This window comes from Vulpes vulpes, chromosome 1, assembly GCF_048418805.1.
Source record: "Vulpes vulpes isolate BD-2025 chromosome 1, VulVul3, whole genome shotgun sequence".
Taxonomy (NCBI): Eukaryota; Metazoa; Chordata; class Mammalia; order Carnivora; family Canidae; genus Vulpes; species Vulpes vulpes.
Genome location: NC_132780.1, coordinates 172,674,967 through 172,693,183, shown reverse-complemented (window position 1 = coordinate 172,693,183; position 18,217 = coordinate 172,674,967). Strand labels below are relative to the sequence as shown.

The window sequence follows — 18,217 nt, the reverse complement described above, 5'->3', positions numbered from 1 at the left end:
AGATTCTCTGGCTGCACTTTCCTCTGTTCCCTCTGAAGCACAAATTTCAGATCCATTTGCACCAGAACCTACCCCTCCTACTACAACTTCTGAAATTGCAACTGCTTCAGCCTCTGCCTCAACTACTACAACTGTCACTGCTGTCACTGCTGACGTGGATCTTTTTGGAGGTTAGTCAGTCACATCACTGTTTTGTCCTTTTCCTGCCAGGTTTGCTAAAATCACCTTAGAGTTAAGGTGCTTAAAAATGTTTATATTACATAACAGCATGTCAGTGTTTAACAATTTTTTACATGTTTCTTCATATATATTTATCTTCACTTAACTTTATCAACTTTATCTTCACTTAATTTTAGTGATTTTAGAGTAAAGATTGTAATGCATTAGGCCCATTTGATTTTTCCATTACTTAAAAGTGAAGATTTAAGTTGCTATTAGAACCCTTACCCCATATATGCTCCTGCCCCACAGTATCAATATTAAGGTGATACCTGATCTCTCTATCATATTTAGGTTTGACTTTTGACCATAATCAAACTGGCTGAATGAATAATACTTGGAGAATATGGAATGAGAAGTCCTGGCTTAAGTTACTTTTTAAGATGTAAGACAAAAAGATCATCTAAGAGTAGTTCAGATTTGGATGTCTCTGAAGAGAGTTTAGGAATATGCCCATTTTTGTAATTGTAAGCTTGTTCTGTACAAGCAAAAACTTAGATCATCTTTGGCATTGGAACTCTGAGAGATCATTTGATACAACGCTCAAAATGCTGATTGAAAACAGGTTTAGATCAGGATTTGAAATGATTGCCTGAAAATATACTTCACATGCAAATATAAATTCTGACAGAGTTGACTTACAGCTATGAAGTTAAGTCAGGTATCCTAGACTCTGGCAGTATTATATGCCTGGACCTGATGAACCATCTGAAGCATGTGTATTTACAGATTCCCATCTGAGTGGTACTAATGTCCACACCTGGAGAAGTGCTCATATCAAATATATACATCGAGTCGTGTTATAGTCATCATAGTCTTGTATTTCTCCATTACCATATAACATCTTTCCCAGGGCATTTTGAGAATATGGTAAAGAAATTGGAGGAGGCAAATGATGGGGAGAGCAGGAGAGATTTGGCAAGCTCTGGTGGAGTTCATATATTCCCCTGGGAGCATACACTTACACACTGCCACATACCACTGTGCTACCTGCCTTGCCCCAGTCTCTGAGCTTTGCTAACATTGTCTAAGACAAGGAGCAGCACTCAGCTGGACATGGCATTGTTGCCACTCATTCACACGAAGAAATTGCTACTGCCCTGCTGCACTGCCATTCCTATTATAGGAGAAAAGTGGTTTTTTTTTAAAAGGAGAAAGGGGTTTGCAGGCTCCTTAGTATTTTATTAAAAATAGTGAACCACTAGCAAAAGTTAGTTTTTCAGTTATGCATCTATAACTTCTGAGACCAAATATTAAATTTTTAGCTTAAGTTTGTAAAATCAACTTCTTTACCTCCTCTCCGCCATCCCCTCCATTTGTATTGCGGATGGGTGGTTTCTCATAGGCTTATATTGACAAAAACTTCAAGGAAAATATGAACAGAATGGATAACTATTTCGTGCTTAAACATTTCTAGATCTTTAGGTATTTCGATTTTTGTTTTTCAGTCTATTTGTAAGAAACTTAATTGCCTTTAAGAAATCAGTCAACTCCATCTTGCTTCCCTCATGGCTCTCTAGATTACTAACACCCAATATATTGCTTTGAAATAGTCTTTGTGCCATCATGCTGTTTGTGTTGATCACTCATTACAGATTTTTCTACATTCATCACGCAGAAAAATCCATATGTTTGTGAACATTTTCATTTTTTTTCTATCCTGAAATACAAATTTAAAAACTAATACTAAAGAAAACAGTATAACTTAATACCAAAGAATGGAGCTCTCCTTGTGATTTTACCAATATCCTTTCAAGTCATCTGGCTATAGGTAAAATGAGTACATCTATAAATCTTGTCACAGTTATTTTTATTGATATGGATAGTCCCATAACTGTCTTCTAACCTCTGACAGCTATAAAATCTCTATCGTTTATGGTCAAGAGTCTATATATGTCACTTCCTGTTATGTAGTTTTCAATGATATTCCCTAATTTATTTCATGCTCTTTATTGATTTATATGGAATCATTTAGAGATGGGCCATGCTGTGTGGCCATTTTTTTTCTTATTTTTTGTCACTGAAATCAGTAAGTGATAGAACTTTTTTTTTTTTTTGATAGAACTCTTAAATACAGTAAGGGCACCGCATATTTTGTTTCCATGACTTCAAACCATGTGCTTTTGAGGTTTTATCTAGTTTGTACAGCAGTACTAAATAGATATCTTTAGAAATAAGTTAAAGATACTTAATTTCTGAAAAGTCATTGATTAATTTCATGAATATGAAATACACAAACATTGATATTTTCTGTGTATTCTCATTACAAATTTGAAAAATAGGAAATATTATTTTTAAATATTCAGATTGATACCCCACATAACATTTTAGTTCAATGTAAGTTATTAAAAACTTTTTTTTCAGAAACATTATATTTATTAAATGCTTTTTATTTGTTAAAGTGAACTTTTAAGAAAAAAATCTATTTTCTGTGGTCAGGCAAACCACCTGCAAGATAGTATCATGTTTTTAAAAAATCAATAAAATGTACAGATATTGATAAAAGATAAACTTCCTTAAAATATCCTATTTTTCACTCACGAAAACTTTACTAACGGCAGTACATTAGTTTGTGACGACACAGGGATTTTTAAGTACTAGAATGCTAAATTGATACTAATTCCTCTACACATTCACCAGGGTACCCTTTTAATCACCTGAATCAATTTGTGAGCAAGCTTTCATGAGGACATAGTTGGTGAGCATGGAACCACGTGGCTCGAAAAACCAGAGAACGTTAACTCACAAGCCTTTCATTTGCACAAGGTGGTTGACAAACTAAGTTAATCTTCCTTGTAACCAGTACTTAAAAATAAGCACTTAAAAGTAAATTTCATGTAAGAGTCTTATAATCTGGGAACTTTGAGGAAGACTAGAAGGTTGACTTTCAGGCTATTGACAATGATTGAAACCTTTGTGCCAAATACATAATTTAAAGATGGTTTGTGCCTGGGGAAAATGGAGAGCATTCAGGCTGGGGAAAATCACAGCTATTTGAAATTTTTGGAAAGGTAGTCACGTGTTTAAAAACTTTAAGAGAAAATTCTTCCTAGATTGCTAGAGGGGAAAAAAAAAGACTGGTTTGTAGCAATGTCAGGGAGACTATTTTGCTGGGGAAGGTCTGGACTGGGTTTATAATTGTAGTACAGCAAGAATGTGCATTTCCAGGAAATAGCACTGGTCGAAAATAGGCAGAATGTAAAAATGAATTGCAAGTGGGAAACAAGGGAAAGAGAACTTGATTGGAAAGAGCTTAAGTCTTCAAAACTGGAAGGATAATGCTGCCATTGATAATGAAAGAAAGCTAAACAATTTCTGTTAAACAAGTTCTGTTTTTATTAATAAAAAAAAAAATGTATTCCCTCTCACAGTTCTGGGGCAACTGAGCTCTTCTAGACAGTTCTCATTCCAGGCCTTCTTCCTGGCTAGTCAGGCAGTGACTGGGGCTGGGGTATTCTGCAGTCCTACTTATGCAAATCTCTCCCTCCTGGCCTAAGACTTAGCGGATAAGACCTGGAGCAGCTAGGCTCCTGTCTTTAAGAGAAGTTCTGATGGAACTAGATAAGTTTATAATGTTTAGTTTTAAGTAACAGGAGAAGCATTAAAAGGAGATGTCTTGCTGACAGGGAAGGAAAAAAACCTCTTCTGAGGACATGGTTACAAATTTGGGTTTCACTCACTTACACATGGATAATAATCGAAGAGGCTAGCCCATGGATATTTATTTGACCCCCCCAACACTGATGTAACTGGTGTTTATTCCATCCTACAAAGACGAAATAGTATAGCGTGCCATGGTTCATGACAATGTGGCATGGTAGTTAAACACACAAACCTCCATCGGTTTACCACCAAATCCTGACTCCACCATTTGCCTGTTTTGTGACCTTGGTCAAGTCACTTAGACTTTGTTCTCTTTTCCACAAGGTGGAGATAATAGAACCTATATTGTGAGATACTTACAGGAATTAAATTTAATAATGTACATAAAATATTTACCCAGTGACTGGCACATAAATACTAGTGACCGCTCTTCCTGTTTTTACTAGTTCTAGTATTATTAGCCTCAGTTCTAGGTTTTACGGGAATCAAAAGAAAGAAAACAGACCTGACTTGTGGCAAAATACTTTCAAGCCCTACCAGCTTCCTCTTATGGTCTCTTGTGTACTGCCACAGCTCTTAGGGTTTTCAGATTGCTCTAAGCCCTCTATTACAGTCTTTCGCATTGCATCTGGGGAAGCAAGCCTGGCCTATCCATACTCCAGTTTTATGTGGCCTCTCCCCGGACAGATCTCTACTTTTCAGGAATCCTACTCCCTTGTGTAGCTGAGAGCTGAGAGAGGCAAGCAGATCAAATAAATCTGTAAGATAAGAACAACTAACTGTCTCGTGTCTTCTAAAGATATTTGTGTTTTTGTAAAGGACCTTTTAACCCAAGTGTCCAATTAGTGTTTGTTGTTCCACTTAGTGCTGGGCCTCAGGACAAGAAAGCAGGAAAGTCTGTTTCATACTCAGATCAGTTTGGAACATGCTGGGTTAAATTCAGAAACAAGTGCCTTGACTGTAGAGCCATCTACAGCCTAATGTATATTACATAAATCTCCAGTAAAGGGGATATACTGTGTAGAATTTTACAAGCATACTTGAAAAATTATTTTTAACGACCCGAGGAACAGTGTTGTAGGGGGCACTTGTAGATATTGTGGAAGGCAGTATTTTAGAATGAGAAGTCTAGCAGGTAAGTGGCAAATTCTAGGTGGGTATTTCCAGGAGTTTCTTCTGAGCAAATAATACTAATGATAACTTCATTCTTTTGTACTTTTGAACTATAGAATCTCTTTGAAAACTCCAGGAGTTTTTACCAAATTAACGTGGTTTACTGGCAAAAACATATTGGGTGTTGTTTGTACACATCAGCCATTTATATATTGGGCATTTATAAACTGGGGCTGCCTATATGTTAATGGATTTTCTGCTTAAAAATAGTAATATGCTTATAGTCTTAAAGCACGGAACTATGTTTTTAGTCTGTTGAAAATAGATCATTTTCCAAATAATGAGAGCAATGCAATATTTGAAAACAGTGATAAATTTAAGTTGAAATGAAGGCATTACAGTGTCACTCCCTAATTTTGTTATCTATTTCCTTAAATCCTTGGTGTATATGAAAATGTTTTTCAAGGATAACAAAGACTTAACTTTTATGAATACTTAGTAAACCTTTCATGTTAACAGTGTAATTTTGCCTGTCCTAGACCATAAAAAAATTTTTAACTCTAATTAGTTGTTTACATTACCATCATATGTTTAATTTTATTGACATTAAACAAGACATCTATATTTGGTAGAAACCACAGTCAGAGACATCATAGTAACATAGTGAATGAGTATTAGCTGTACATGAAAGATTAATGTCTTAAATCACATAATAAGGTTATTTTTGTGTTTTAATTTTCACATCCATTAATTTTTAATGTTACATAAAACATGCTTCTCAGAGCCCTTATACAATAAGACTTTTGTTACCCGATGGATCCTAATAGGCTTCAGCAGTGTAAACACTGTACCCCTTGCATGTAACTAACACAAAGGAGCGCAAAGTATTATGATTTTGTGACTGCCAACAGTGCATGGGCCATAAGAATGCATTTGAAAAAATTCATGTTGTATAAGGGAGCCTTTTCGCAATTTAACTTGGTTCTTTTACTATATTTTCTTCTCTTTTTATTCCTTTAATTTCTGTTATTTTAAAAACTGCACCCAAGATGCCTTTGCAGCTTCTCCCGGGGAGGCCCCTGCAGCATCCGAAGGGGCCGCCGTGCCAGCTACCCCAGCCCCCGTAGCCGCAGCACTTGATGCATGTTCAGGAAATGGTGGGTTGACAGTCATGAGCAAGTCTGTTGTTTTTCTGTCCTGATGTGAAACTCCTATAGTGAGATGTGGCCATATGTTTTTCTAACTTTAATTTCTTCTTGAGTATAAAGTATCATTCATCATAACTGAATAAATAGTGCTGGCACTTAAAACATTAAGACAATGAAGTGCATACTTATCAAAATTGACAATTTCTCAAGATTGACAATTTTTGTCAGTGCAAGTATGCTCTCTTAATGTTTTTTGTCCTCTGCTGTTGTATCGTACTCTTTTGTAGCACTGAGTTCTAATAAATAGGCATATTTTAATTAATTTTCAAAGCTACCAAATTTCCCAGATTGAGGATTTGAAGAATAACAGTCTCTGATCCCAGATCATAGGCTAATCTTTATAGTACTTCATAGCATTTCAGTTTCTTAACTTGTGTTACCTACTAAATTTTCTTTTTTTTTTCTTTAGAAAAACATCCTAATCACTGACCCTTGCTAATAAAACAGTAGTTCAACCCAAGCAGCTTAATGCCTAGCTAGTGTGTGAATATCTGTGTCAGGTGTCTCTTACCCATAGATATGACACGTCTCTCTTGTCTCTTTCCTTACTGATGCTGTATGTGTGTCTCCACTTTCCTTTCCACAAGACCCCTTTGCCCCATCTGAAGGTAGTGCAGAGGCTGCACCCGAGTTGGACCTCTTTGCAATGAAGCCACCTGAGACCAGTGTTCCTGTAGTTACCCCTACAGCTAGCACAGCCCCTCCGGTTCCCGCCACTGCTCCTTCTCCTGCTCCCGCTGTTGCAGCTGCCACTGCTGCCACTACCGCCGCCGCCGCTGCCACCACCGCCACCGCCACCACCTCTGCCACCACCACCGCCGCTCCTCCTGCTCTAGATATCTTTGGTGGTAATTTTTTGTTGTTGTTGAACTCTGTCCATCTGGTGGATTAAATTCTGGTACTTGAGATGCCCTGCATACACAACTGTTACTGCATGACAACTGTGTAACAACCTGCTTCTCTAGAAACCATTTGCTACTCCTTACTTCAGAATTCTCCCCAGTGCTAATTCAGAACTGGAAAGCGATGCTATGTCAGGCTGGTTTGTCAAGTTGAGTAAAGGCATGTGTGTTCTTGGTCTTAGATTTGTTTGAGTCTCCTCCTGAAGTCGCTGCGGCGCCTAAGCCAGATGCTGCTCCTAGCATAGACCTGTTTGGTACAGGTAAAACTAAATCAACCCTTTTTTTACATTAGTTTCCCCAGATGTTTTCATGATTGAACTCTTTGTGCTCACCTGTGATAATGCATTTGTTAGATATTTAACTTTGATTTCAGCTTTCTACTTACCTCTGCTTGGTTTTGGTTTGTTTCACTTTTGGAAGATGCTTTCTCCTCTCCACCACAAGGGGCCTCTCCTGTGCCTGAGAGTTCTCTCACTGCTGACCTCTTATCCGGTGAGTGCTTCTGCCAAGGCCAAGCCTTCTGACATGTGTGATGGGGGTTATGTGTGGAGAGGTGGATACGGAAACATTCAGATTTGCCTTGTGTCATTTTAAACTCAAATTTCACTTGAAAAAAAAAAATCTCATTTTGGCCCATCACCAACTAAAGAGGTTAATAATTTCAAATCTACTGCTGGTGAAGAGACAACTCCCCCCAACCCCCCATGCTAGAACCTCTGAGTTCAAGAAGTCAAATTTTATTTTCTTCTGGAAAGTCTATATTTTTAAATCTATTTGCTTTCTCTTAACTGGTAAGATTGTCTGCAATCTTACTGCCTGCCGTTAAACATGAAATCCCAAGAAGCCATCTGTCAAGGCTCATGGTTTTATTTTACTTGGGTGACATGCAATTTTTCCTGTTGTGTGCTTCACTGCAGTGGATGCATTTGCAGCACCATCTCCTGCAACCACTGCCTCTCCAGCAAAGGTGGATTCTTCAGGTGTGATAGACCTTTTTGGGGGTGCGTATCTCTCCTCCTTCAACATCTAAAGAGTCTTCCCTCCCCTATTCAGAAGAGTTTTTACATCTTCTATTTCATTATATTCTATCATTTTTTCTTTAGACTCTAAAGTTACTTCCATCTCTTAACTATAAATTTAAGTTTTTAAGATCTTTTCCATCATTATCTTCATTCTCATTAGTTTGTCATAATTTTCAATGCATGGCCTAATAGAATCAAATCATTTTTCATTTGAAGTCTTTATGTTTTTAACTTTCTGTTCATCCTAATTTAGAGTCAGCCGGTTGGAATTTCCTTCTACTGTTCTTCCTTGGTGATCCTGATCTGTTGGCTAAATCAACATTTCTAAGTTCTTAAAAGTATTCTAAACATTAGATAACTTAGAGTTGAAAACAAATAAGCAGTCCAAACTGAAAACTTAAGATGTAGAGCCATACATTATTCTGTGGGGTTCATTTATGTTGAGTGTAATATTTTAAAATCCTTCCAGAGAATTAGATGTTGCACTGATTTAAATGTATTTTCCCCTTACTTTGTATATTATCTGAAGGCAGGGAGATGTACTGAATTAACTCTTGCACTAATTTGGGTGATGCATTTAAAGTCTTTTATTAGCAGTAAATTTATAGGGAAAAGTACTGGTTTGAAGTGATTTCTTCATGAATGTCCATAAATGTTATGCCACAGGCTAAAATACCATTCTTAGCAAATTAAAACCGCATTGAGTACCGTACATTGCAGCATCATGGTATATGCCATGATGGGTCATGAGGAGTACAACTGTGTCAACAGTCTGGAACATTTAGGAGCTCAAATCTTGTGGCAAATAAACACTGAACTTTAATAAATGGGTACAAGTAGGGCTGCTGCTGCTTGAATTAGGTTTGTTAATTTTTTTTCTAAGTTTAATAGAGTTCTAATTGGGGAAATTCTGTTGTATTGTCTTTGGGCAAAATTTTTTAAACCTCAGTCCTATTTTAAGAGATGAGAGGATCTCATCTAAAACTTTTATTTTTAAAAACAAAAATTGCCTTACTTTTACAAAGAGGTGTTAATCTGAAATATTCTAGGAATCTTTTTTGAGAGAATAAACTGGTTAGAGCATAATTCAGTTTACTCAGTCATTTGACATATCCACAGGCAACACACTCATCACAGAAAGTGTCACGTCTATGCATTTCTTGGCAAAACACTTAATTTTCTTACTGTACTTACTGTTTACACTCTTTTACTTTTTTTGCTGCACAATGGATAATGGGTAGATGCATTTGGAAGTAGTGCTTCTGAACCCCAACCTGCACCTCAGGCTGCTTCTAGTTCATCAGCATCGGCAGACCTACTAGCTGGTAATTAATTAAATTAAAATAAAATGGTATTTTGTGAAAGTTAAGTTTGCATATATCTTTATGAGTAACAGATATGTAAATTTCAAGGTGCATGTTTTCTTTCCCTTTTGAGACATAAAATTGAAAAACAAAACACTGTGTAATAAAAAGTTATTTCTCAGGATTTTATGAAATGAGTATTTAAAATCACAATTATATACAAGTCACCCCTGTGGTTCCTTGGATGCTCCTTAATGCCTTACTTTCAGTACATTTCTTTTTGTTTACTAAAGAAGTATTATGCTTATGTAGCAAATTTTATCTTGTATTGACTCTGCCCATTTTTTAAAGGAATTTTTGTGGAAAGATACCATTATGCTTGACAATTGATTCTGTAACATGAATCACTCTAAAAGAAACTGTCATAGATTTCCACCAGGGTTGAAGCTGCCACTATCTATGCCACTTTTTTAACTAGTTGATTTTTTTTTTATCTGAAAACCTCTTCAAAGATCACAGTTAACAGAGAGTTGAAGTGTGAAGTAGACTTGTACAAGATGCCTAGGATTATTACTTATTACCAGAATGATATAGATAAAAGAGGACATTTCAAATGCTCATAGATAGTAAAAGTCAACCATCAGTCTTCATTGGAGGCAGGGCAAAGTGTGCTTAATGATAGCCAGATCTAGAAATTACTATTTTTACAAGCAAAGCATTTGCCATATGCAAGACCACAATAGTAAGTTTCAGGCTCAAGTTATCAAACTCATAAGACACTGGCACTTTACCTCACTCTGACTTGATTTAGAAGGGTATATAACAGGAAGTGCAGCAGTAGCACCACAGAAGCCTCAGATACTCAGATGCAGCTTCCAGTGCCCCTCCCCAGGCACCACGAGGGATGCATTTTGGTCATAATGTTGGCAGGGGATTGATGAGAGTGTGGGTCACATCAGCACAAGGAAGTTGCCATGTTCAGAGTCTCTCAAGTTAACTTTCCTGCTGATCATGTTACCCTTGAAAGAGTGACTAGGTTTCACTCTTTCATGTAATGAACAGTCCTGGCCAGGTACAGCAGGCACAGCACATTCATTCTTGGATTAGTAATGAGTAATGACCTCATGAAATGACCCTGGTCACCTTTCAGTATTATAGGAAGTTTGGTATGAGGTCCAATCTTTTCTCAAGAGGCCAGAAAGGGTAAGCACAGCCCAGCTGCTACCCTTCCTTTCCATCAGTCATTCAGACTAGCTAGTTAGCCATCTTTCTTGGGAGTGATAGCAGTGCATTTGTGTCTGTCCTCTCCTCTTCAGACTCAGACTACCCTGATTAAATATGACACTCCTGGTTGCTGAATCCCCTTCATACCAGTGACTGCCAGCTGGTATTTTTCTGAATAGTGAAGAACCAGAGTTCCACTGTGATGTCACTGTGGACTTTGGAAGCTGCAGATATGATAAAAGGCAGTGCACTTAACGCAAAACATAGTTGGTTATTTGGGGAAAAAATACTAGCTTACTTGGCTTTTCTTCTGCCCTGGGTATTCTTCCTAGAGTCTTCAAATTGGTCATAAAACCTTCAAGCTCTTATAAAACCAATAACCTTAATTCAGGTTTTCAAGGTTCAGTAATGGGTTTTTAACAGGCCACAGAAATAGCATAGTTTTAAATGGTTATTTGGGGAAGATGACCTTGTCAATTTCAAAATGAGTGTACTGATTATAAGCCTTTGGCTTTGCAGTTGTAATTGAGGTTGAGATGGCATATGAAATCAAATGCTCTGGCTTTTTGGAGAGTTCTAAGAAGTCTTTCGTTCTTGGGGTTACCTCCTTTCTTGCCACAGACCCTAATGAGGAGTTGTAAGACTATCAGATAGGAGCCTGGCAGGAGCCTGGTCCGTCATGTTAAGCGCCTCCAGACTGCAAAGCCACATTGTCCTCAATCCATTTAACCCCCTTGTGCTTCCAGGGCTGAAACCTGAGATCTTTTGTTTCCTAGAGCCAGGAACACTGGAAGTACGTACAGAGAGTCTGGTCAAAGCCTGTGGGAAAAAAACAATGTTCTCTTCCAATTCAAAGTCAGAAGTCAGCGGCAGAGCCAAGAGATTTGATTCTGGGAGTGAGATAGGATCTAAAACACACCTGAAACAAACAGGAAGTTTCATCAGTTACTGCCAAATGCAGCATCAAGGACCTCCGTTTCAGCTGCACAGCTCTGTGTATGAGGATGTCTCAGAAGGAAAGTACATGAAAAGCGCATGTTAGAACACTTCACCAAAAGCAATCTTAAAATGTCCATCCTGAAATCTTAGTAAAATCGGATAGAAAAGGAAAAATCAGTGATGAAAGTGACCATGTCACTTACATAGGTTTTATTGACTGTACACGTCCCATTTTTTCCACTGCATCATCCTGTGACTTATTTAGTGATGGGAAAGTATTTTGTGCATCTTTTCTTCTTTCTCTGTTTTTTTTTTTAATCTGAACAGATTAATTTTAATGTAAGTAGGTGGGAATGAGTTTTAATGTCTGGCTTGCTTTACAAACAATTCTTATAATTTAATTTGTTGTACATATTTGAGTCTGATTTACCTCACATGAGGCCTACTATTCTTTTACCTTATATCCTGATATAAGAGATTTTAAATTCTAATTTTTCTAGGTCTTAATTGTTTGGGCTTGTTTTTTATAGTTTTTCTGTTTTGCTTATAGAAAAATGTTTCTCATACTTGTTCAGGTAACAAAACAGCAAGAATCCATGTTCTCATTAAAGAATATCATAGAATATTAATGTAATTTTATACTATGAACTAGAAGCAACTTTCCTAGCCAAAAAAAAGAAAAAAACCCTGCTAAATGTACACAGTATAAAACCCCAGTCACATTTGTATATTTAATCTAGCTGACAGTGGCTATTTCAGAGTTTTCAAATTGCCCAGACATTTGTGTTGAATGAATATCAATGGTAGAACAAATATTTGGGGCACTGTGTTATGGTAATTTACAGTGAAGCTTAACATGTGTTAGTTATACTTGTATGTGTGTCTATGGAGAGAGAACAGTTAAGTCCACAAGCTGTTGAAATAAAAAGGAACGTTTTTTGTTGTTGTTTTAGGATAAATGAGCCCAATCATAGATAATAAGTCCACAAATATCAGATCAAAAGTAAGAATTTGAACCAAAAAAGAGAAAAAGTTGTATTTTGTGAGTATTTAGAATCTTCTATTATTCACTTTCAGCAATAAAACTATTTTGTGAGAATAAAAGAAAAATAATGCACATATATTGTAATGGAAAGTGTACTCTCTAAAAGTAGCATTGGTTGCTGAACAAGGGCTCTTGCTCCTCCAACTTTTTTTTTGAGGGAATAAATTTACATATATGTAACAAGGGAAATGCAATAAATATGTAGTATAATTAAATGTTTAAAATGATTTTTAGAGGGGTCCCTGGGTGGCGCAGCGGTTTGGCGCCTGCCTTTGGCCCAGGGCGCTATCCTGGAGACCCGGGATCGAATCCCACATCGGGCTCCCGGTGCGTGGAGCCTGCTTCTCCCTCTGCCTATGTCTCTGCCTCTCTCTCTCCCTCTCTGTGACTATCATAAATAAATAAAAATTTAAAAAAATAAAATAAAATAAATTGATTTTTAGAGATTTTAAACCAAAAATTAAGAATCATCTCAAAATTGGGGAGGAAAGCTTTGCCAAAAATTTATATATAATTTAAAACTAGAAAACAAAGGCTAAATTGATCGTTTTAAATTGGGCATATCTTTCATAAAAACTGGTTATTCTTCTTTATTCAAATTTACCACTAGAACTTTCAAATAATACCAATTCCAGAATTAAATTGTGCATGAAATATCACCTGAGTCATCTTCTACCCTGTAAGTAAAAATTTCAAGTTCTGTTGGTGTATCCAAAGTGGTTAAACCTGAGACTATTCTAGAAAAGACAGCTGTTTTTACAATAAGAACAGGCTTGAAGAATCTCCAAATCATTGAGATTATTGGTAGGATGCAAATATTATCCAGATCTGGGATAGTCTTACTGGAAACATGAAAGTAAAGTTTGTATCAAATAAAAGGAAATATTGTTTCATGCAGTGAACAATAAAGCTCTTAAATTCCTCTTAAGATACACCACCTGAAAACTTAGATGTCTGAAATATATAGATTTCTGGATGACAGATGTAAAAATGGATTCTTAAGGGAGATTAGATGTTTTATGCCTAACTTCTCAGGTTGACAGCAAGCAGGAAAACCATGTTCTTCCATAATAGACACAATTCTAGAGTGACCACACCATAAATTTGTACTAGTGTAGGAATGTGCCACATCCTATCTATCCTATCTTTAATTCCAAAGGCAGAGAAAAATATGGGCCAGTCTTATGAGACCCTTTGTAGTTTTGCATTCTGTTAACCACATGACACAGATGACTTTTTAGCAGAACCACAGAGGTCTTTGAACTGATTTAAAATGTAAAAATGTTCAGGGTGGAGTTAATAACATAATATCCACTGAATGGGAAGATGTACAGAGAACCAACTATTTCATACTCTAAGGGGGTGGGGGAAGCTGTCTGAAACACGTCAGACAAAAGGCTATTATTCCTAGAAATATTGGCTATCTCAGATTGATCTTAGAAAATGGAATTTGTTAACAGCTGACTATATTACAAGATAAGTGAGATGACATCATCTTTAACATATTTGAGTGTGGGGGTGGTATGTGGGAGTGTGTTTATCTACCAGTAGGTTTAAAATTTCACTCTCCTGACCCAAGTGATATATCAACTGTGACTGTCAGTTTTGATATGTCTGTTAATAGAACTTCCTTAAGTGTGTAGGCTGTTCCCTTTAGAAAGATTCATAAGATCAACTATCTGTGACAAAAGAGTGTGTTTAGAGATGGTTGAGCACTTGAAGAGAGATGGAGATTCAGTTATAGCGTAAGACAGTCCAAATATGCCTGCAGGATATCTGGAAGCCTATGATTGTTACCTTCAACTCCATAGAATATCTTTCTTAATATAATTTAGAACCATATAGAAAGATTACTGGTTTGGGTTTTCTTGTTATGTCTATTCCAGGGCTCTAAAACTTTTCACTTAACAGAAGGAGTTTCCCTTGTTAATATCTATAATTTTCCCATTTAACCCTTCATTTAGAATATAGCAGATTTTTTTCTTTGACATAATCAGTTGGTTATCTTATATCACTTTATAGCTTTTTAAGTAGTTCAGATTTATGAGGGCACCTACTTCATAAGAACTGAATTTAATGGGGAAAAGTCTTATCTTTCTAGATCTCTCTCAAGTTCATAATCCTGCAGGAAAGAGTATAACCCTGGAGTTACTCCCCACTATGGAAAAGAGGCCATGTAGTAATGTGGTAAAGAGCCCAACCTCTGGATGATTCCCGTGTGGAATCCTGGCTCTTATTTGCTGTCATTTGACCTTAGGCAGATTACTTAACTTCTCTGACCTCAGTGTCTTCTTCTGTGAAACTTCACAGATTTGTTGTGAGGATTAAATGTTTTGGTTTGAACAATATAACCTGTTTTTGTAGGACCAAAATGATTAAATATTTATTAGCGATCCATATGGTTCATATGGTTCAACCTAAAAAAAAAAATGCTTAAAATAGTAACCCTGCTGGTATTTAGTAAGCCTCATGCCAGTGTTGGCTTTTACCCTTCACTTTCTTAGAGAAGTCATTAATTTTTTTTTCATTATTCACCTATGAATGTGATCTTATCTCTATGAACTTATCTCATGAAACTCAGTAGCACTAAGCAGATGAGCCTAGTGTAAATGCTCATTTTTCTTTTTCTACTACTGAATCTTGGATGGCCTTTGCATCCTTTCTTCCACTCACAGAAAGACAGGCTTTAAACAGATGATCAAAAGGCTTTTTCCAACACTAAATGCTGCGATTGTAGAATAAATTGTCTCTTCTTGGTCCAGTTTTAAGAAACCGAGAGTCAAGAACAGCTGTTTGCACATCCATCTATTACAAAGAGAACCACACCACAGAAAAATTACCTCAAGTAAGCACAGCCATATTCGAACTTGAGGTGTGGGATGTTTCCAAGAAGTCAGCATCAGCATAACCATCAATCTCCCTAAAACCAAACAATCCCATCCACAGAAATAATTACTTCTAGCCTATCTTTGCTTCAAAGTATTAGTTCTTAAAGATCTAGAGAATGTCTTTTGTTCATTTAGGAAATTTACATAATGCCTATGTCACTAAAATACTAAAATCAGTTCAGGTAGCCACTATGAGCTTTAAAGACCATCCTCTATTAGATAACAGTTTTCAAATTGCATTTTTAATACATATGCAAGAAAAGTCTAAACTTGTGCCATTATCAATGTCTGGGAGCAATACGACTTGAATGTTATTGCCTGCTTTAGAAAATAGCCGGAGAATTTCAGTGGAAGTCATTTTCCAAATTACAAACTAGTTCTATAGAATGAAAATTTAAGGATTTTTTAAAGCATTCTTTGTTTTTGCAAGAAGTTTGTAAAAAAGAGGAGATGTGACTAGATTAGAAGGAATATTTATACCCAAACAATATAGAAGAGACTTTGGAAGTAAATTCTTTGATAATAGAATATCTTTCAGTGTCTTATTAAGAAACCACTGCCTTCACTGGTTGCTTGTTTTGTACAAAAGCAGTACAGAGTGAACTTTGTTTCTGCTTCTATCTGTTGTTTGAGAGAAATTACTTGCTTCCAGCCTTCAAAAGGTAAATAATTTGAAGTCTGGTTACCTTACAGTGGCCTTTGATTCCTCTGTACCTTTTATATTCAGAAGTGTCTGTATGCAGTAAAGAGTAATTCCATGTCTTAGGCATTGTGCTGAATATTGGTGAAAAACAGAAGACACAGTTCCTGACACCAAAAAGCCATCCCCAGAGTGGGAGCTTGCGGATGGAAATAAAGACATGTGATGGGAATGGGATGGAGAGATGTATCCAATATGGAGGACACAGAGGCAGAGCATGTAACTCAAGCATACTTGGAGTCAGGGGTGGCATAGCTGTGGGTGACAGTATCAGTCCAAGAGGCCCTCCTGGAGTGGGCATCTGACTCCTCATGAGGTGTTAGGAAGGGAGAGAGGGACAGAGACAAAAGAGCTTGATTGCTATGCAAAGGAATCTGCATTATATGAATCTGAAAGTTATGGTAGTGAAGGACTTTAGACAAGTAACTTTGTCAGTGTTTTCCATTCAGAAACGTCAGTCTAGTTGCACAGCAGAGATTAGATTGGGGGGGGGGTCCAGGGTAGAGGCAGGAAGCCCCTCTGGGTGGCTGTTTATAAATCCTGAGAGCTAATGTGAAGGATCCCAAATTTAGCAGCAGTGGGACTAGAACATGTAGGAAAGATATTAAGGAGGATTTGGTGGCAGAGTTCCTGCATATTTTTCTGATTTTTTTTTTTATTATACTGAGCCAATGTGTACAACTAAGCATTTTCTAGCTTACTTGGTATTGTGACTTGAAGAAACAAAATTTTAATGTAATAGGATTATCTCAGTTTTAACCCTCCTGAGATTTTTTTTAAGTTTTATGTAGTTCTGTTGTAATAATAAGTTTGGTTGCCACAGGTTCTCTTAACAAGAGTATGTATTCTTAAGTGCTATCTTATTTCTAATTAACTTTAGTCTCATTAATACATGACAAAACTGGCAGTTCCCAGAGAGGAGGTTAGGAGGGGAGGGGTTGTGAAATAGGTGATAGGGATTAAAGAGTACTTATGATGAGCACTGACTAATGTATAGAATTGTTGATTCACTATACGGTACCCCTGAAACCCTAGTGTAATATTGAATGTTGTACTTGAATTTAAAAAATAAATGAAAATCTTTAAAAAATATATGACAGATACCAAGATACATGAAAAACTTTTTAAAAACTAACTTCCCAGGTTTTACTGACTTCTCGTCTATCTATATTGATTCAGTCTCCTATGACTCTTCCTGTCTGGTTTTCTGGCCTTTAACTACCTTTAGTTATTTCCATTTATATTTTTCTGGGACTGTTTGTTTCCTCAGGATTTGGGGGTTCTTTTATGGCCCCTTCTCCATCACCAGTGACTCCAGCTCAGAATAACCTGCTACAGCCCAATTTTGAGGCAGCTTTTGGAACAACGCCTTCAACTTCTAGCAGCAGCTCCTTTGATCCATCAGGTGAGGCAGTGATTTTCAAATGTTCTTTTCATTTATTCTGATTGTAAAATAGCCCACCTAAGGTTAGTATGATATCAGGAAACTTCTAAGCAGATATTGAGTGACGACCTGGTTTTAAAGCTTTAATGAATCTCTTATTCTGTATTTTAAGTATATATTTTCAGTACATTTTGGAAGATTTAAGGATAACCTGTAATCCTTTTCTGTGTTTCTGTTTCAATTTTTAGCAGAAATCTAACAACACACACACCATCTGTTTGCATGAGCTTACATGCACGTGGTTTAGAGATGGTTAAGGGAAAACAAACACTTTATGCAGTATCTGAATGTGTGGACACTCCCACTGCCATTGCTTACACCCTCTGAAGCTTGCATGGCCCTCGGTTTTATGAAGTTGGGACACAACTAGTATTCTCTGCCTGCCTTTAATCTTTCATCCTGCTGTCATTTTGTTTGTATTTTCTTCCATTCTACTCTTTCCATGCTGGGTCCTTACTACAAATTTTCAATTGGTGAGTTTTTGGCAATTAAATGTGTTTCAGAAAACACCCTAAATATACCCCTGCCTGACAATTTAGTTGCTTCTCTTGCCAGTGCCTAGTTGAATGCTATCCTTTTTCCACTTTAGAATTATTGTACAGTAGT

General features: G+C 36.8%; 1 protein-coding gene across 31 annotated transcripts in view; it reads left to right on the top strand.

Annotated features, from left to right (window-relative positions):
• SNAP91 (synaptosome associated protein 91) overlaps positions 1-18,217 on the top strand; it is a 140,495-nt gene that overhangs the window by 95,573 nt on the left and 26,705 nt on the right. For 15 of the 31 annotated variants that reach the window (XM_072736387.1, XM_072736416.1, XM_072736371.1 and 12 more), the window contains 7 exons: positions 3-170; positions 5,985-6,092; positions 6,731-6,991; positions 7,228-7,305; positions 7,466-7,537; positions 7,963-8,046; positions 17,438-17,572. In XM_072736387.1, the coding sequence (XP_072592488.1) occupies positions 3-170; positions 5,985-6,092; positions 6,731-6,991; positions 7,228-7,305; positions 7,466-7,537; positions 7,963-8,046; positions 17,438-17,572 (906 nt within the window). Of the gene's footprint in view, positions 1-2; positions 171-5,984; positions 6,093-6,730; positions 6,992-7,227; positions 7,306-7,465; positions 7,538-7,962; positions 8,047-9,308; positions 9,393-17,437; positions 17,573-18,217 lie in introns of all 31 variants that reach the window. The other 16 variants (XM_072736302.1, XM_072736329.1, XM_072736350.1 and 13 more) reach the window with 2 other exon arrangements.